A 21,083-nucleotide genomic window follows, 5' to 3' on the forward strand; every position below is an offset into this window, starting at 1 on the left:
TGGAAACTGGAGCAGCAATTTTCCTGGAAGAACAGCCTCTGCTTTTCCTTGCAACTTACATACCCATGCCTCTAGGGTCGAGGTAGATTTTCCATCCCACTTCCTCATGTCCTCTCCACGGTCACGCAGGTAAAACCACAGGGTGGCCTGTGGTGTGTACGCACTATATGCTCTCTCTGAGGAGCGCTTACTCCTAATAGCTGAGATACTGGTTCGTGCAGGTGGGGAGCAGGACATATCCTCTTTGAATTGTTGGAACTCCCAGGACAGTTTCTCAGCTAGCATATCCAGCAGTTTCTCCACAGCCAAGACACAGGCCCGCAGGGAGGAAGAGAGACTTTCTTCATATTGCTGGAGCTGGCCAGCCAATTCATCCACTGTCTGTTCGTCTCCATCTTTCCATGTCACTACTGCCAATGAGCTTCCATGCGATGATGGTGCACTCTGCACAAACTTCTGCCACATGGGTCATGTGCACCTGACTTCATCTGGATCTTTGGGTAACTGCTCGTTGTCCAGGTCATTATAAATCACCTCCAGTGTGGCTAATTCCCTCAGGTATTGGATACCTCTCTCCGTAGTGGTCCACTTGCCTGGGTGACATATAACATCTTCCTTGAAGGGATACCTTTCCTTCATGCCTGACAGGAGTCGCCTCCAGAGGCCGAGGGCTTGTGCCCCTTTTCCAATTGTTTTGTCAATGCCCCCTTCCCTGAAAAGGGATCCCAGCTGCTTGGCTTCCCTACCCTCTAATTCCAGGCTACTGGCCCCGTTATCCCAGCATCGGAGCAAGGAAATGCCAATGTCCTCGCCTGGATGATGAATGAAATCTTTTCGCATATCTCACAGCTCACTCAGGGATAGGGATCGGGTGGTTACCATCTCATTTATGGGTTCTGTCTCTTCCTCCTCCTATTCTCATGATGGCCCTGGTTCATCTTCATCCCTTACTAAACAAGCTGATTTTCTTGTGTATAGGGGTGACTGATACCGGCACGGGTTGGTCCTCTGGGTCAGCTGCAGTACCTGTCACCAGGGCTGGCGTAGCCACAGCGCCTGTTGTTTTGTCATCAGATCCAGAGACCTTCTCTTCCTTCCCCTTGAGGCTACCGAATAGTGCTGAACAGGGCTCGGTAGGCATGGGCCAGGCCCCAGCACACTGCAGTGATTTGTGTCTCGCTAGAATTGCCAGGGTGACAGCATACTTTTTCCAAATATTCTACTAATTTTTCAGGATTCTGCACTTGTTCAGGGGTGAAGTTCCAAAGTACTGGTGGGGCTCACTGTCCGAGGCATTTGCCCATGCTGTCCCACACACCCTGCCACTCATAACTATCCAGCCCTGGGGCAGATCTCTGGACGATATTCTTAAACTGCTTATTAACCTTAGACAAAACTGAAACAATATTCCCAAGAAATACCAATAGATACATCTTAACTACCCAAGGATGTTCAGGATACTGAAAAGTTGTTGTAATGAAGGAGGAAACCGTCGAAGGCGGCAGCAAAGGTGCCATTCTGTATTTCCTCCCTGAAAAGCCTCTCAGAGGAAGCGGTATAATTGCTAGCTGTCTCCACGAGGTGGTACCCGAAGTACAGTAACGGCTTCAGTGAAAAACCCAAATACCAGATAAAGCTCAAGGTCATTGTTTTCAAAACAGATCTCCCAGACAAAACATCACTAATCACTGCAGAGCACAGCAAACTGCAAAAAACACCACCAATCTTTTAACATGTACAGCAAAAACAAGAGCATGGTGCAGATCAGATAAACTAATATTAAGAACAGAGGAATCAATATTGTGACCGACAACTGTTAACAGATATAAATTCCTTAATACACTCTGGTTAATCTGCTATTATCTCAAACCCTTTGTGCCCCATGGTGGGCACCAAAAATGACTGTCGTGGTTTAACCCCAGCCGGCAACTAAGCACCACCCAGCCGCTCGCTCACTCCCCTCTCCCCAGTGGGATGGGGGAAAGAATTGCAAGAGTAAAAGTGAGAAAAACTCATGGGTTGAGATAAGAACAGTTTAATAATTGAAATAAAGTAAAATAGTAGCAGTAGTAGTAGTAGTAGTAATAATAATAATAGTAATAATAGTAATATACAAAGCAAATGATGCACGATGCAATTGCTCACCACCCACCAACTGACGCCCAGCCCGTCCCCGAGCAGCGGTCCCTCCCTCCCTCCCAGCCAACTCCCCCAGTTCATGTGCTGAGCATGACGCCATACGGTACGGAGTAGCCCTTGGGCCAGGCAGGGTCAGCTGTCCTGGCTCTGCCCCCTCCCAACCTCTTGTGCACCGGGCAGAGCTTGGGAAGCTGAAAAGTCCTTGACTGGTGTAAGCACTACTGAGCAACAACTAAAACATCAGTGTGTTATCAATGTTATTCTCATCCTAAATCCAAAACACAGCGCTATATCAGCTACTAGGAAGAAAATTAACTCTATCCTAGCCAAAACCAGGACACTATTACACTAAACTACTACTGGGCTTGTTTAACAATAAAACCATCATCTATTACAGCAGGAAAAATAGAGCCAAAGATGACGAAAAATTATTTTTAAAATAAAATTTTAAAATGTAGAAATTAAGCCAATCTATTTTGTCATTCTGAATACATATGACTCAGATTCTGAGTTTGAGTTCCACTTCAGATAAATACTAGTTTTAGAAATTTAAATACTGGATACCTCATAGATTAGCTTTTGTGAGAACCTGAGCTATAGAACAGTTCTTTACGCACGTAGGCTGAGACACACAGGCCAAGTCCAGACTCTAGCCATCCAGCTGGGCTGACATGATCCAGCCTGAGGTGGTAAGAATTCCAATCTCTTAAAAAGCACTTTTAAGATTTGTATTTTAAAAGCACTATCCCAGTCCTTGGGATTACTACGATCATGACTTGAAATGATCTAGTAGTATTAAATCATAGGTGGCAACACTACTCTAAGTTGATTACTATACCAAAGCAAACATCCACTCTACTGCTGTTGTGAAATGTCAAGATAATTAAAGGCAAATCTATAAAAACAAATAAATCTGGCCTAAATCAACAAAGCAAGTAAGGTTGACTTTTCCAAGCATGCTTTCTCATGCCTACAGGCTGCAAAATGACATGCATAATCCGCGTTTTAAACTCTTCTGAAGTCCTTAAACTAAGCAATTCCTAGGCACGTGGCAGTAATATCAAGACACTGACTAGTTTCCATTTTCTATTTCTTACTTCTTCAAATCCTTACCAGATTATGATGCTTCTAATTTAAAAAAAAAAAAAAAAAAAAAAGTGTCTAAATCATAATACACGTTCTCCGTATTCTTGAATTCTTTCAGAAATCAATAGGGAATACCAGTCATAAAAAGTAGGAGAAACTCTGACTCTTGACTGTAATAATAACTATCCCCGTATCTTATGCAAATAACATTCCTTCATCCCTTGAATTTTCCTTGGCTTCCCCATCTATTATATGACCAGTAAAATGTATGCATCTCCCTCTTTAAAATGAAATTTTACTTGCATATAGTTCAGTGGTTGAGCAGGCCCAAGTCTGTTCTACCACAGATTTCCTATGTAACCTTGGACAACTCACATGCTTTGTGCCTCAATTCCCTCACTTTAAAATGGAGACAACAGCATATTCTCACTTAGCAGATATACTGTGAGTCTACATTAGAGATTATGAGGTATTCACATGCCACAGAAATTTGGAGCAGATAAATACCTTAAATATATAAATACAAATTATTATATATACGCACTTTACATGGAAAAATTCTATCGCTCTTACCTGCATATGGTCTCCAGCCAGTACAATCCTTGTGTTTTTATTAGCTAATGCTAGAGGCATAATAGTTTCACACTCCATAGCCTGCGCAGCTTCGTCTAACAGAATGTGTGTAAAAAAACCTGTAAAACAGAGATATCAGCAAATAAATGAAACTTGAAATATGACAAAGTGATAACAATACAAGAAATGGTACTAAAAGTTCTGTATTCTGATAGTAACCAAAACCAGAAAAAAACCAGTATGGCATATACAAATTAATTTCTAGCAACTACTAGAAACCACACAAACAATTTTCAAACCCATCAAATGACCAACAGTGGTCAACTGATGGCCAGCAACATTAGCAGTAGCCCATAGATCTGCCTCTTTCTTCTGATATACATGAAGTTAAACAAGTGTCTTATCTGAGCACTCCTTATACCAAGAGGAAATGTCTCTTGGTGGACCTCCCTCAGTAGGTTTCTCAAATCTGAAAATCTTTTCATCGCCCTGAGGCTTGATGAGCTCTGGACAACAAGAATGAAAAGGACTTCCTCATGTACCTGAGTCCTATTAACTATTTTATATATTAAATTTCCCATTAAAATTGCACACATACCTGAGTTATGGGCTTTAAGGAATGCAGGGGGCAGGAGAAGAAACAGAAGTTGAAGGAAAATTTAAATTCAATCTTATGATAATATTGGACCAAAAGGCTTCCTGCGGGGTGTGTGGGGTGTGTGCACTGGATAACATGCACTTGAAAAAAAACTGGGCCACAGTAGACTTATACTGTATGAAATGTAAATTCAGGATAGGTATAGAAGTGTTTTTATACATTGATATATATTAAGGTTTAAAACAAAGTACTAGAGGACTTCGTATACCGTCCAATTAAGATTATATACATAAAAATGTAGCAATTTTCTTCAGAAAACATTAACTTCATACAGCTGCACACACATTACTAAGGCATGACTGTACACAGCTTATGGCCAAACAAAGCCATTACTTCCATCTGAAGACCTGAAAATATTTACCATAAATTCCATGTCAGTTTTCTCTATTGCAACAAGTGTCTAAACATAGCCATAAAAAATTAACCATAACAACTTCTGTAAAGAAATTCCACGTTCTCCAAAAAGCAGATGGATTTCATTTGGAGATCAAGAAAACAATAAACCCTAAGCAGCCTCTGCCTCAAAAAAAATCAGTCTAATATATTTCAGTTTAGAAAACAACTCTAGAAGTATCACATTAACAGAGCATGGGTTTGTATGTGTGGGAGTTGTCTGCAAAGCTAAACAATTCACAAAACAAGAAAAAAAGCTCTCTATGTGTATTTATGCTTACAGGCTCCACTGAGTAATGACCTTAATGAGCATAACATTCAAAGTCAGAATCTCAAACAGAATTTTCCCTCTTGGATCTCAGAAACACCAGATCATAGATACAACTGCTTTTGCGCTTTTTTTTTTTTTTAAATAAGGAAAAAACAGAATAAGCAAAAGGTTAATTTGAATGCCAGCAGTTTATACCTTTGTAATAAACATTTATTCATTAAAAAAAAAAAAGAGAAGACCATTTTAAGATTATCATTGTTTACTTTATTTTTTAACAGTTCAAAGAACTGGGTAAGGAACTGACACTAGTAAGAGGAAGATAATTCTCAAAGTGTGGACACTTCTTGTTTAGAAATTATCCTACCTGGTTCAAGATCCAGTTGACATAGATACTGTGATGTATTTAAAGTAACAACTACTACTCGTTGCTTAAGAATGTCTTCTTTCTGTGGCATCTGAAAGGTGGAATGTGTGCTTGAAATCAAACAGTACTGATGCACAACTGGGTGGACAGTCTTTACCCAGCGATTTCTGAAATATACCCTAGAAAAGAAAAAGGGGGCTTATTTTCTATACAGTTTGAACACAGTGACAGCCTAATATTTCAAATGCTAATATTTTGTTTTCTCATAAATAAAAGTAATCTTCAGGAAGCAAAACATCACAACTGGGCAGAATTACATGCTAAACTGTCTTGGATTTACCTTCCATTATTTGCTGCCGTGCAATATTACATCCATGAACAGTTACCAAGGATTAATTCACATATGAAAAATCTGGAAATTCTTCATACGTTTAAGTTCTGTGACCCTCACATCAACGTCTAGTTCATTTTAAACTATCAGTAAACTCATTTTAAAGAAATATTTCCTCAGCTGAAATACAAATATAGCCCATAGTCTTGGAACTGACAGAGCTGCAGCGGTCTGCACATTTCAACAACTGCAGCCACAGGAACTTTAAAAAAAAAATACAAGAGACATTAATAAAATCCTGTACTTCCTTTCACACAGACTACGTCTTCTGAGTTCTAAGAACCAAACAGGAAGTATATTCATCTTTTTACCATGCAGGGCCATAACTACAATACACTGTATAAAAGAATGAGAAAATAGTGCCAAAAAGGATGGCTAGAGTCTAAAATACCAGGACATTGTCAGCAAAGCACTGGACTTCAAATATCTTTCCATGACACGTAAGATAATTTTAATCACCGTATCATGAGATCAATGATGAATTTTTCTTAAAAAGTGATGAAATGTTACGGCCAGTCTAGCTAAATGGAAGAGGAAGAGGGAAGACACAAAGAGCATGCCCCAGAAACCAGAGCACAGCTAACTCCACAGAGGTACATAGAGATATACCAAACCACACCCGCTGAGGATCTGGATAAAGATGTCAAAGGGCTTCTTGATGCAGTGTTCCTCAAAAACATAATCTGTATCAAGTAAGAACTGTGAATCTAAAGTGGAACCTTAAGAATACAGGAAACTATTGTACAGATATTAATATTTATTTTGAATTAAAGTTATTTTAATTTATTTCCAAAGCAAATTAAGATGAAATGACTTAAACTAATTTCAGTTCTAAATATGGGATTTAATGCTGTTTGGTCTATCTATTCATTATTTATTTTCTTCTGATTGATTTCTCCCATGCCCACATTACAAATCCCAAATCAGCAATAAAAATATTTGGAAAAGTGTAATTATGCACCTAAGTGCAAAACATGATTGCCCTGGCTGGACTTTGGATATCACGTGTCCACCCACATTTGAAAATTACAGCTCAGTTCCACATAACGCGAGAGAAACAATTATAAGGATTATAATAAATTTGTTGTGTGAAAATACAATGTCCATTTTGGACAATAAGCACAAAATGAAATGCAAAGAGGTGCAAACGCACTGCCGTATTCTGAATGGTTTTTTAATTTGACAACACAACCAACTAAAATTGACACTCTGTGACCAAAGGTAACTCCAGTTAGGACTGGGTTCAGTGCAGGAGCAAGCAATACACTCTTAAGTCATTCTCGGAACAATGAACCTTCTAATGTCTCCCCAATATATTTATGTCTTATCAGCTATCGAACTGATAAGCTTTATTTGATAAACTGTTATTACATCAATGTAACAACACCAAGTCATGGCCTAATAGCTAGAACAAGGTAGTAGGAGCAAGATAACCCCTGCTCTATTTATCCCAGCCATTCAGTCAGCTTTTGTATGATTCAGTTTCCCAATCTTCACTGAGGGTAATACTTACCTACCATCTCACAGGAGTACTGTGAGGATTAATGAGTTTATTGTGAGCTTATGTTTGTAAAGCACTTTGAGATTCTTGGATGAAAGGTGCTATTGAAATGCAAAATATTATGGTTATTAGACATTATTATACCATGCACTGTCTTTTATTACAAAAATTCAACTATGTGTGACTCACAGATTGGCTGACAGCATTTCAAACTGCATTGCTGCTTACCCATTAATTTCTTTTATTTTGATGTGAGATCAAAAAGGTATCCCAGAGCTATTATTCACCACTGGCATAGAAACACCTGACAGATGTGACTACTTAGAAAATGTCGTGATATAAGCAAGCCACACCGAACAAGGGATTTCTTTCTCAGGTGCAATTTGGGCTAATAAAATCTCCTGTAATTTCATTATTAGTTTTTTTTCCTTACAGTTAGAGAACCCATTACAAAACCAGGTTTTACCAGCTTAACACAAATTATAACGTTTCACCCTTAACTTCTGATTAAACAAGCAACTAACCTAATCTCAATTCCTGCGCAAGCAAGCTACCTGAATGCCAGCAGAGTCAGGCAGTTACTAATCAAAATGTTCATTAGTACCTGTAACACATTCTATCAGTGTGCAGCTATAGATACGAAGATGAGCAAAAACTGCAGCTACAAAACCAAAACCCAGCCATAGCTCACGTGAGAGTGTATTTTCTCACATCATTTCTGGAGAAACTAAAACCTTGAACGCCACCGTTTACCCAAACCACAGGCAGTGAAATTACTAGCAAATACATAGCGAACCACATTGAAATGGAAACCCCAGATTATAGATTAGGGACTCAATCTTCAGCAAACAAAAGCACTGAATATATCCACTGTACTTACTAATGCTGGGTTAACATGCACAGAATCTGCATTTCACATGGAAATTCATACTACCTTTATTGCTAAATGTGGTATCTGGTTATCTACCACAAAAGCCTTCACTTCTGTGGACCTCTAGCCAATGAGCCAAAGAATGGAACAAACTGTCAGCTAACCTGTCTATGTTTCCAACCCATCTTTCCAAAGCCTATCAACTTTCCAGTCATTACATCAAAAAAAAAAATTTGCCCAAATATTTCTATTAAATGTTAGAATCTCTGAGGGAGGCTAAACAGCGTTTCATTTGCACTCCTGTTCTACAAAAGTGACTTCTACTTCTCGTGACTCCTTACAAGAGTGAATGGGGACTAAATTTAAGTTCTTCAAAACTTTTCCCTATTCTGAACCAGAAAACAGTAACTCCTCCCAGTTCTTGATAAAAAGGCCAGGATTCTCCCTTCAGGCTGTGCTCCAAGAATAACCTTGGATAAACTCCAATCTCAGCTCCTCAAATTTTGTGCAGCTATTTCTCACCTGAAATCCCTCAAGCAAAAAGAACACAGAAGCTTAGAGGAAAAAGAATCTAGCAGTCTCATTTCATGCCTCTGTTAAAAGACCATTAAAAAAACCAAAACAAAACCAAAACCCCTAAGTAGGCCCAAGAAGCCTAAAGAAAACTTTAAAAGCACCTGATTTCCCTCTTCCATTTCTTTCGATCCACCTCCAAAGAGAGGCTCATTTTCACGAACAAGTATGTTCCTCAGGATGCAGAAAACATGTGATGAACCTGTCTTACAACCTGCAAGTTAACTTTTTTAATCAATCTTCCCTTGAGGATGGCATAAGATAGAAGCTAGAGTTTCAAGGAAAAAAAAGTAATTGGCTAAAGAGGCATTTATTTTACAAACTAACATTTGATAAGATAAATTAATAATGTTTTCAGTACGAGAACTTTACTCTAGGCAATTTGGAAAAAAGGGCAACGGTCCTTTAAAAACTGTTGGGTTTTTGTTTGTTTTGTTTGTTTGTTTGGTTTTGTTTTTTTAATTCAAACTCTGGTTTGCTCCGATTGATTGATTTTTATAGTCTGGATATCTCCTCAAGCTAGTAGCCACATACTAAAGCTACCTGGTTTCAGGCTACATGCAGTACTTATATATGTATGTGATGATCAAAATATTTTAAAAATGAAGCAGAGAGGTTTCAGCTGAGATATTTTAAACAGAATCAACTTATTTTCTGACATTGCTGAACTGATAGTCAGCAATAACATGTTTAGGAATAAATAAAAATATTGAAGATACAGATAAAAGCACTATCAACCTCTTTCCTTTTCCCCTAGTATTACATACAAAACCAGCATATGGATACAACTAAACTTGAACTACGCAAGTAAAATAATAGTAATTAACAGTAGATACCTCAATTACTGTATGCCCAGAAACACACAGAGCAACTGCTGCTATCTGCTTCCTAGGTCTTGACTGGAGTTTTTAGGAGATGATGATAATCTGAAGTACCTAGCTACAGTGCCTACCTCAGCAGCCTACCTCCTGAAGACTCTAGCAGCTGATGGAGAGAGACAAGCACATCCACAGAGTAAATTAGGAGCCAATTACTACCTCTTACAGCTCTGACTCACTGTCTAAAGGTGCCTGCTTCTCCACACTTAAAATCAAGCATCTTAGCACCTAACAGAAGCACTTAATCGAAGGCTCTTTCCTTCGAACTGTACATTAGGGTTGGGGTTTTTTTCTTTCAGAAACACTTCTGCATTAATTTACATAAGTATAACAAAATTGTTTCAATGTGAAGTTTCTTCAGGACGAGTCAGGTTTTGTAATGTGCCCCTAATACAGCTGAATCATCTAATCAAACCCAGGGGCATTTTTTTGTCTGGGTATGAATTTGTTTATGGGCATCAGGACTATGAGAATTTGGCCTTCAGGCTTCATTGGTACTTTATTTAGGTGCAGAGCTTAGACTCATCATAAATTCCCAGTGTTCATTCTGACCTTGCATTTTCCAAAGGGCACAGAAAGTTATTCTGTTAGGAAAAAATATGAATTTATAACACGATATTTAAAGAAAAAACCCCAAACTCTAGGCTTCAAACTTTTATGTCACATCATTGACAGGATAATTTATTTAGTGTGCATCTTACCCACAGAAATGTACAGAAATATTTACAGTACTCTGTCCATGTTGAATAATTAAACTTTCCTTCTTTAAAAACAACATAAATATTATGGTGCTCCCCACTAAGCTATGGAAACATTTTTAGCCAGGATACTATTCAGCCAACTCATCACTTGTAGAGTAAATAAGGAAAAAAATCTAAAGCAAACTGTTCGGCCATTTGGAAACACATCAAACTCTGCAAGCAGCACATCCAGCTTCGATAATTAACTGCTTCTACTCCACTTGATGTTTCCTTTAAAATATTGCAAGAGGCTCAGAGCACCCTGTTGAAACTAACAGTAATGATTTTAATTTGAAAATATACAGTGACAACAGTCAGTAAGAAAGATAACAGATCCATAATTAATTTCAAGCTAGGAATCTCACATAGCTCTAGCTTTCAATTCAGATAAACTGATGTGTTAACTCCTGCCAGATGAGGTTGACATGTAGTTAGCTTTCAAACAACATAAGCTTCTCAATTATAGGTAATATTTTTTATTTGAAAACATACATACTTGTGGATCCCTAAATATACATACACAATTAAAGAGGTGCCTCCATTTTCTAAAACATTAACTTTTCATAGAGGTATCATGACTATTTGAACAATATCATACAATCTACAGCAGCACTTTCTGAAGGATTCGTAACAAATTATATGACAATTATACTTAAATTCAAACATTCGGTGACTTTTACATTATGTGCTGTAATTTCCTTGGCAAATACATATATATATTTTAACCATAAGAAAAATACCACTTTTGTTTATGTATTTTTTTCTTAAGTATTTCTGAGACTGCACTGCAGAGTTGAATACAGCACATAAAAGAAGGTAGCAAAAGCCTGGCAACCACAATAACACTATTTAACTCCTTGCTCTGTTAAATCACACTTCAATATTCCCAGAAGTATCAATTAGACACATTTTTTTCCCCCACCGCAAAATTAAGACACTATAACACTTTTCATCACAAAGTGCTTTACAAATCACCTTAAGACAATCTGTGTTAAAACACAACCAGATCAAAGGTAACTTTTCAAAAATAAGCTGCCTTCTTTCCTTGGCCAGATCCTCAGTGTCTGTAAAACGTCACGTGGCACCTAAAGCCAGCAAACCTAAGAGAATTTACACCTGTTGTACATCTAGCCCTTTCACATAACTTCACTGGCTTTACTGACATTGCATAAAATATCAGTCCAGGATGGCTTTTAATAGCTAGCAAGTAAACATACAGAGTCATTTTCTTAGTAATATAATAAACTCGCACAATGGCATTCAGAAAATGATGCCCATAATTTAAAAAATATATACCAAGCTAGCAGTATACATTATATATTGTGATTACTGTGCAAAATATTCCCAGGAATGGGTTTCTGCCCGTAAATCAATCCTCCTTAACTATTTCTATGCAAGTTTACCCTCCTTGCTCTTAAAGTTTCCACCTCTTCTTCATTTTTTTCCCTTAACTAATTTCCCCAAAATACCCATAGTAAGTACATTTAACCACACATACAATGACTTCAAACTGACTTATCAGAAGAGGCCAAACTACTTCCACATGATTCTCTGAATATGTAGCTCCTATGACATCAAAATTTTTCTTCAAAAAGCCAGGTGAGTAGCCCCAGTTTCCAAATTATCATTCTAAGTGTGAGTCAAAATTTTCTGGAACTAAAGTACAATTAAAGTTCATTTTATTTTATCATAGTAGCTTTTAGAGGAGCATATCAAAAGTTTGCTCATTAGGAAAGACACATTTATCAATAGAATAATAAAAGCTTAAAAAAGGATGTCTTTATTTTTATTTAACAAATGACCCAAAATCATGTTGACAATGTTTCACGTTCCTTTTAGTCTATGTTTTTAAAAGCACTGCTGGTAACGCCAATATGCTTTTATGTTTTAAAAGTTCTTTAACCTTTTTTATAGACACCTTTTCTTAAGAATAGTATTTTATAGATACATAATAAGCCTTAAAAAAATACCTGAGAGGTCTTGCCTGGGGATTGCCTGCTTCTACATATGGATGTAAATAATCCTTTATGTAGAGATCAGCAGCACTATTAGAATGGGTGCAAATGAGAATCCTGCTGGAATAAATGGTGCAAATAAAAAAGCAATGAAGAAACAGAAAACAATTCAAAGCAGTAGAATACAAAAAAAAGGAAACAGTGGCCATCTTCCTGCACATTTGTCTTAATGAAACTAGTCACTAACCTACCGTAGTCTGCATGATTCAGCCCTTTAACTCAAATCCTTCAGTTATGAAAAGATTTAAAGTTCAAACAGTTTTTCAATAATTATTTTGTGATTATTAATCTAGACTTGATTTTAAGTAAGGAATAGCTTTTATTATCTAGCATACTGCAAAACTTTCCATGTCGAGCAAATCACAGTCATTCTACAATATTGTCAATTTTAATTAGTTTTGTTCTAAATGAAAAATACGGGCTAAGACTATAAAATTACTTTATCATTCAAAACAATGACGGATGGCTTGGGTTTTGTTTGTTTTTAAGCTGGATGGAAATTCTGTATTTCTACCTGTCACTTGAATTTAAGTAAAAAATTATATCTTCTCTGCTAATCAAGTATCGCTCTATATTTAGTGCCCCATCTCACCTAGTATCCTGTTGTTGGAGTATGTGCTTGACTGCCTGAGCCAGAGTGAACGTTTTTCCTGTCCCATAGGGACCGATGATAAGAACAGGAGGCAGTTGTATTGAAAGCGGAGTAGTGATAGCCAGAACAGCCTCTTTCTGCTTAGCATTTAGTCGAGGGTCCAACTGCTCATCCCATTGTCTGTACAAAAGGAGGCAAGAGAGTTTAAAAACAGAAGCTGTGAAAATCTGCTGTCAGTCAGAAATGAAGTGAGGTAAGATTTCAAAAGCTTTAAAGAAAGTAGAGAGCCCGTATGCTACTGTATTGATCGTGTCATTCTGAGGCACACTGAAACAAATCAACAAATCTAGCCAAACAATCGCATGCTTTAATCACAAAACTTTGCTAATGCTTGCAATAAATCAGTTGATTTTTTTTAAAAGGAGTCTAACTAGTTCTCAATTTATATTATCTCGCTTAACAATAATTAGCCTGCATAGCACACGTTTTAGAAAGAGTATATGCTGCACCATCACCTGATAACAGAAGCAAGTAGACATACAATGATTTTCTACTATTACTATGCAAAATGTAGCATTAGTTATGCTTCTTCCCTGTAGTATTTACATTGTCAGCTTTAAAAGTCAACAGTTATACAACCCCAGGGCTTGGTAAAAATTACCTACGATGAAATTCAGAAACAATTAAAAAACAAATGGCTCCCAATTAACCACAAACTTCTCTTTATTTTTTTTTTCTTTTTTGAGATCATTAAGGCACATACCTCTAACGGGAAAGCAGTCTAAAAAAAGGATTTTTGCTGTGCCCAGCTAGTGACACCAGCATTAAGAGGAAGATGCTTTCAGAAAATTCCAATGCGCATAAGAGGTTAAAGATTTGTAGACACAGTTTTTAATATTCCCACTGACAGATTTAAAAGTAGACATGCATAGTAAAAACCACCTGCCACTGCTGCACATATGGCCATACTTTAGTAATGTGATCTGCTTTGGTGTAAGCACCATGCTTCTTACAGACTGGGAAAGTTTCTATTCAGTTGTAGCTAGCAACAGGGAGTAAAACAAAGAGGGAATTGACTGAATTCCTAACTTTTAAGAGAGCTATGAACAACAAGCTGGCAGGAGACTCTAGGAAATAGTGAAAATTAATAGGGATGTAAAACAAAAATAGAAGAAAAACAGAGGGACAGACAGTTCTGAGTCAGTCAGAAGTACTGAATCTCAAGGTAGGGCAAACCAAGCCACCAGATGGAAAAAAACATGCTCATTACACTGACTTAAACTGAACTACAACCATTATATTTATATTTTTTATACACATAAAGGATATAACAATTACACAAATAAATTATACCAACTACAACCAGTATGTAAATTTCTGCAAATATAAGTTTCCTGACATAAAACAAAGACAAAATTCTAGCTTACTTGACTTTCTTTTTACCGAAATCCCTGCTTACTTCCAAACTCTTCCTAAACACTATTTCCTTGTAAGATTCACTCAAAACTTAACTAAGTCAGTGAAAAGATTGTCACTGACCTCCATTAGCTTTGTAGTATAACTATGCAAAACGCATTCCCTTTTTTCTGCCTTTACTGTCAAAGCTTTGATGAACGCAGCACCCTCACCCAGAACGCTGCTCCCACCCTTTTACCGTCTCCGTTCTTCCTACACTTCCAAAGACAAACTAACATTTTTCCTAGTAATTTTTGCCTTATGTTATCTCGCTGTCTGCACTGGGTCTGCCTGAGATGAAGTTAATTTTCCCCATAGCAGCCCCTGTAGTGCTGTGCTCTGTATTGCTAGCTGGAAGGGTGTTGATAACACCCCGGTGTTTTGGCTCCTGCGGAGCGCTGATCCCGCAGCATCAAGGCTGTCTCTCGGGAGGGGACATGGCCAGGACAGCTGACCCAGCTCTGCTGGGGCCCTGCTTCCCAGGGGTGGCCGGACGTTGCTGCGGATGGGAAGTAGAGAATAAAATCTTTGTGTTTTCCTTTCGCTTTTCCGCATGTGGCCTTTGCTTCTGCTTTCATTAAACTATCCTTATCTCGACTCACAAGCCTTTTGTTACATGTCCTCTCCCCTGTCCAGCTGAGGAGGGCAGTGACAGCACGGCTTTGGTGGGCACCTGGTGTCCAGCCAGGGTCAACCCACCACACTGTCTCAGGTTTCTGGCCAGATCACTTTCCTTTTAATCCTTGAGCTATCTTCTGATTTGTAATGCATCACAATCACACTCTGAATTCTCACCTTCAAGACACCACACGACTCCTCGCACGCTGTACAGGCTATCAGTTCCACATACCTCTCGTTTCCCTGGTTTCTAAGTACAGAAACCTCATGCCTCTTTCATCCTTGCCTATGCAGCAAGAATACTGACCATACTCCCTCAGCAACACAGCCTCGCATTTCTCTTCCCCAAGTTTCCTCTTCAAGACAAACTATTTTCACTGCATCACTGCATCAGCCTTAAGTTTCCTTAAAAGTATTTATATAATGTAGGGGTTTATATTACATAAAGGGAACGGTAAGACATGTATACAGAGAATTTAAGGACTGCTTGCAAGTGCAATGCTGGTCCTTCGAAGACTCATTCCCACACTTTTCCTAGCCATCCCCCTCAGGATATGTCCAAATTTGGGCTCATTGCATCAAACTCAAAACGTACGAATGGATCGCTCCTTGCAAACAGAAGTCCGCACGCTTGAGATCCTGCACAGCAAACTCCTTGTAACTGGTATTTGCATTCCTATAAAGTATCATGCCTATTTTCAGTGAAGAACAGCAGAACAGTAAATAACAACAGCAGATTTGTTTTCTACAGCTACAATACAACTGCAATGCCTATAAAACCACAGCTCAACCGCAAGAAAAACCAATCAACAGATTCTAGTCCTCAGAGGGTCACTTTTCTTGTTTTCTTTACAACAGTTTCACTCCCTTCTCTGAACCATCCTCACCATTAATGAATAGCAAGGCATGGTTCTTGTTCTAGGGCAGATTTCAGCCATCTGTTAGGAGAAATTCAGTACTGCATTACCACACAATCTTTCATATTAAAGTGTTTGTATTCTTGTACCTGTTGGGACTCCAGGGTATGGTGGGAGTCATGCTGACATCTGGAAACAAAATACTGTTGTCCTTAATCCTGTCCAAGGCATAATGCATTTCACAGAGGGGTAAGCGATTTAACTGAAACTGAAGTTCAACCTGCAGTACAAAATTAATGAATAAATGAAGAGGTGAACCAAAAGTGATTAATTTAGAAAACACTTGTTAGACTTTGCTGCATATGATACATTTTTTATCTTCCGGCAAACCACTGACTCTCAGAAGAAAACAGAAAGAAGAAGAAAACATCATTCAATCAACAGATTTGCAATAAAATTAACTTGCTCCTTCTTTGTTGTTTTGGAGCAAAGATAAATACAGCATTTTCTCTAATGTAATTTTGTTGTTTGACTTTTAAGATTCGATTCCACTGTATTTTCAGAAAAAAAATAAAGGGAAAACATTCTCGGAATTATTTTTTTAATACAAAAATTACTCTTGGAAAATATTATTGTCCTAAAATATTGTTTTTACAAATGTAAGCTTCCATTCCTTATTGTAAGAACAACCTCGAAAAAGTGACAGGCCAGAAATTTTTCCAGACCGACAGATGACATAAATCAGATGTGTGACCAGCAGAGATAAACCCCCAAACATTATTTATTTCTAGTCAAACATTCTGGAATAATATAACTTGTCATTTATGTTCTATTATTAAGACTTTCCAAAAGTTAATTTCTAACAATTAGTTATTATCAATACATTCATTTTTTTGTTCTCTAGATTACTTGTGTTTTAACCCTAGTAAACAAAAGATAATGCCAACAAAATTCTGGTACAAAGCCAGAAACAACATGCAGAGCACGTTAACATCCCTGATTAAATTCAGAACTGAACAATGGATGGTGAAATTAGTTTATACATACATATACTAAAAGAGCACAGAGAAAAATACATTCTAAATTTGAACACAGGATAAAAGCAGCTCCTGGGGGGGGGGGGGGGCGGAAATCATAAAAATAGTTAATTCAGATTATCATTTACACATATCTGACACTTGCAGTTATTAATCTGTCCAAAACCAAATGAATCTGATCAGAGCATTGCACCAGAGAACTACATGTTAACAACTAACACAGAAGCCTTTATACAAAATTTGACACAGATTTGCACTAATATAAAACAGCATAAAAACACCCAAAGCTGCTGAAGAACTTCAAGTGACCGACATACATTTTTAGGGTTTTTTTTCAAAGCATTGCTATCTATCGCTAAATATTTATGTAATTACTGTGCTACAACTCTAATGAGCATTTGTGATTAAATAAGAGTAAATAAGTACCTTTCTGAGATTTGCAATGAACTGTGAGCATGCTTACAAACAGCCAGCCAAATTACTGCAACCTGTCTGGAAAAGCACCCCTCATTTACCTGGAAAGCATACCAGTAATACTTAGAATTTCTATGGTCATCTTTACTGATAGCTTTCACAACCACCTGACAGAAGCTGGTTCTGTACCACCAATTAACAGATGAGAAAATAGAAACAGGGTGAAGATGAGCTGAAGCTGATACATCAGCACCATCACACCGCTAAAGAGACAGGGCAAAGCTGTGGTCGAGCACCCCACGTCATCCCAGAGAAATGCCACGGAGGTGACGCAGTCATTCTAAATGTACCCCCATGCCCAAAGCAAAAATGTGGTCTCAGATCTATTAGTTTTCTCCTCTAGCACTCACTGATTCTCTATTAGTTAGTCTGTTATTACTTAATCACACTTTAATCTCATGATAATTCTTGCTACCAACCAGAAAGTTCAAGAAACACAAAGCAACACTAGAATATATTTTTGTAATTATCTTTTCTGACAACTTATATAAAGACTTTTTAAAGTCCTCGTCAACTAAAGTAAGTTTTCCTTATATACTACAAACAAAACCCAATTTGTTGTATTAAAGACCCCTGTGATTATCAACATAAGACAGCAAACTTGGGGCAGGGGGAAGAGTTAGAAAAGCAATCACTTCTCTAAAAACAACAGCCCTTATTCAGGCCGTATAAATTTCTCTCATGAACCTTCTCCTATGGAAGAGAATTCCTCCTATGGAGGAATAATTTAGCCTTCTTGATTTAAACTGCTTGTTGGACCTGACACTCCCTCATCTGCCCACAAAGTCACTTCCCACCATAGGGATCACACCTGTAAAAACCCTCTTGTGCACCAGTAATGTTTACCACTTGAAGATCACTTCCTTCAAAAGGATTTGCAAAACACAGCTCGTCGCATTTTCTTTTTCCTAGTATATTTAAATATTACACTGATCATATTATTATGTAGTATGTAAAATCAACACTAGCTTTGCTGTAAATAAACAATGTTTGCTTGTATCAGTGCAGAACGTAGCCATTAACTTTCAGTCTCTGGCAGATATGAAGACATTAAATATTCATCTTGACTATCACATTTTACAGCAAGATGTATAACCATAACTCTGAACAAAAGGGCAGCAACGAATCTGTACAACACTAAGCATGGAGTTCACTAAAGTGATTGCAACTGCTAGGAATATTTTTTTTAAATAGGACACATGAACATTTAAGAAATTTTTTTCCCTACTGTTCCACCGTAGAGTTTATGCCTATCCACTACCTTAGTAAATACCCTGGTCTTCAAAAGCAGCATGGTTTAGCACTTGTCAAGAATGACAGCGCCAGCTCATCCTGCCCGAGCAGGACCTCGAGCTGCCTTCCAAAGCTCTGTCCTACCCATCTCTACCCATGCCGATTTGTCCGCCCAACAACGTGCCGCAGATGTTTGGAAAAGACTTCCACACAAATGGCAGTGGCCCCAGCCTCGCGGTTTGATCTATAAAGGAAAAATATCTTTCCTCAGACAGATTTAAGGCTAACAAAAGACCACCCAATATAACAATGATAATTTAAATGCAGAAAAACTGTGATGCTCATCTGAGTGACACTTAAACAGCCCCTTCTGGGAGTCCAAGCAAGGTGCCTAGCATTGAATACCTCTTATTATCTACCTGCATTCACCACTTTCTTTAACAGCTTGTGATTTGTTTTGGTTTTAATCCAGTTTGGATTGAATCAAACAGTTATATTTGCTGTTGCAGAGTACTGAATGAGGCCATCTGTGAAGGAGAGTCACGTAACCTGCTTTAATATCTATTCCACAATAAGAAAACAGTGGGAAAGGAAGTTAATCCATTGCCAGTTTCACAGAAGAGGACACAGAACAGAGTAACCACTCCAAAAATAAAACAGTCGCATGTTAGTTTGATCACCAAAAAGAGCGGCAGCCAAGGGGGTTTAAAGCACCCGTTCACTCCATCCCACCTTCATGAATTGTGCACTTGATAAAAGCAGAACTGTATATTTATTATAGTTAAGCCAGGACAACAGGCAAACAAGTGATCAGGAAGTTTCTGAGATGAATTATTAGAAGAGGAAAGGAAGTAAACCACCTAACTCGCCCAAAACCTACAGAAACAAAAGCAATTTTGTCAATGTTTAAGAATCACATAGGGAATACTAACTCCACTGAAGACAAGAGCAAAATTTTCAGCATTTTTAATAAAAACGTTATACATCCAAATGATAATATCCTCAGTTCTAACCTGAGGGCCCCTTTCCAAATTTTGTCAATCAGAAAAAGTTTCCTTACAATTAGAATTCATTAAAATACAGGTAACACTAAGGATTTGACCACCAATTCACTGATACATGTATGAAGTAAAAAATGATTTTACAAATAACTTTAAGACCCAATTTTTAATGCAGAATAGATTTGCTGCCTCAGGCGAAGTTTTGTAAGACACTCAAAGAAAAATAAGCCAGTTACTGAAGCCCCAGCTCATTTTGCATTCCAGTGGAGTTTCTGATAGAATCAATTAGTAAGTTTAATTATTGTTTTAAGAAAACAAACACAAAAGACAAGAGCCCAGAACAACGTAAGTCTTCCCAGACCAATTATCCGTGTTAAATTAAGACATTAGGATTCTTGCATATGTTTCCCCAAAACAAAATGAAAGGGAGAAGATAATTATTTGGTGATAATTCACTCATTTCAAGCACTTCCAGTGACCTTAATTTGAGATTATTTCTGTTTGGTAACAAGATCAATCACAAGGTCTACAGCAGACACACGCTGAGGATGCGTGAGGAGTTTAAGTATTTAACTTAACTAGAGCTTTGTCTTCCCTTACATGCTTTTACATCTAACGCACTATCTTGTTTGCAAACTACGCAATATTTTTAAAAAAGTATCCTCACCCATTTCATGTTAACTGCGAAGTAAACAAAAGCCTGATCTTACTGCCAACGCCATTTTCTCTAGTAAAAGTGTTATAACTCCTCATTTTGTGACTGAATGCCTCCAAGACAGACAGATATCTGTCTTAAATGTGTCAGCAAAGCGAGAGCCATGGAGGCAAGTATTATCAAACACAGGATATATATAACAAAAGTATTTATTCACCTTCTGCATGCCTCCATCTACCAACCCTCATCATCATCATCAAGGAAATACTGTAAGTTGAAGACTTCTCCGCTGACAGACAATATTCCTTTTGTTCTGATATGGGTGCAGAAAGCAGAACCAGGCCCATTCATAACCTCACACACCTTATTAAAAATTAATCTCACCTCAGGCCTAGGAACAAATAGTGGAATCCACAATGACACAAACAAAAAAAAATGAGAAGATACAAAATAAAGAGTCCAAGAGGCAAGTTATCAAAGACCGAGTTCTAGCTGGCTACGTCAAGAGCAGCAGAGTTTTTTTGGTTGCGTTTTTGTTTGTTTGTTTTTTTTTTTGAGAAAAGACACAGTAACAGAAAACTCCCTCCTTTGACTGCATTAAGAAAAGGTTCCTGAGGTCTCTGGTGAGAATAGCTATGATAGACAGAACGACAGAAGCCACATCACAGAGACTAAGCTGGAAAAAAGTCCAGGCAGCAGGAGTAAGCA

General features: G+C 37.8%; 1 protein-coding gene across 8 annotated transcripts in view; it reads right to left on the reverse strand.

Moving 5' to 3' along the window:
- HELZ (helicase with zinc finger) overlaps positions 1-21,083 on the reverse strand; it is a 97,283-nt gene that overhangs the window by 35,316 nt on the left and 40,884 nt on the right. For 6 of the 8 annotated variants that reach the window (XR_015703323.1, XM_087751149.1, XM_087751146.1 and 3 more), the window contains 5 exons: positions 16,125-16,255; positions 13,046-13,225; positions 12,409-12,513; positions 5,485-5,663; positions 3,799-3,917 (listed from right to left, as the gene is read on the reverse strand). Coding sequence is in view for 7 of the 8 variants with exons in the window: in XM_087751149.1 (XP_087607275.1) it covers positions 3,799-3,917; positions 5,485-5,663; positions 12,409-12,513; positions 13,046-13,225; positions 16,125-16,255 (714 nt within the window). In the remaining variant the exon portion in view is untranslated. The remainder of the gene's footprint in view (positions 1-3,798; positions 3,918-5,484; positions 5,664-12,408; positions 12,514-13,045; positions 13,226-16,124; positions 16,256-21,083) is intronic. The other 2 variants (XM_087751148.1, XM_087751150.1) reach the window with 2 other exon arrangements.

The sequence above is a fragment of the Nipponia nippon genome, unplaced genomic scaffold (assembly GCF_047370975.1).
Source record: "Nipponia nippon isolate SJK-2023a ecotype South Korea unplaced genomic scaffold, ASM4737097v1 scaffold_14, whole genome shotgun sequence".
Classification (NCBI taxonomy): Eukaryota; Metazoa; Chordata; class Aves; order Pelecaniformes; family Threskiornithidae; genus Nipponia; species Nipponia nippon.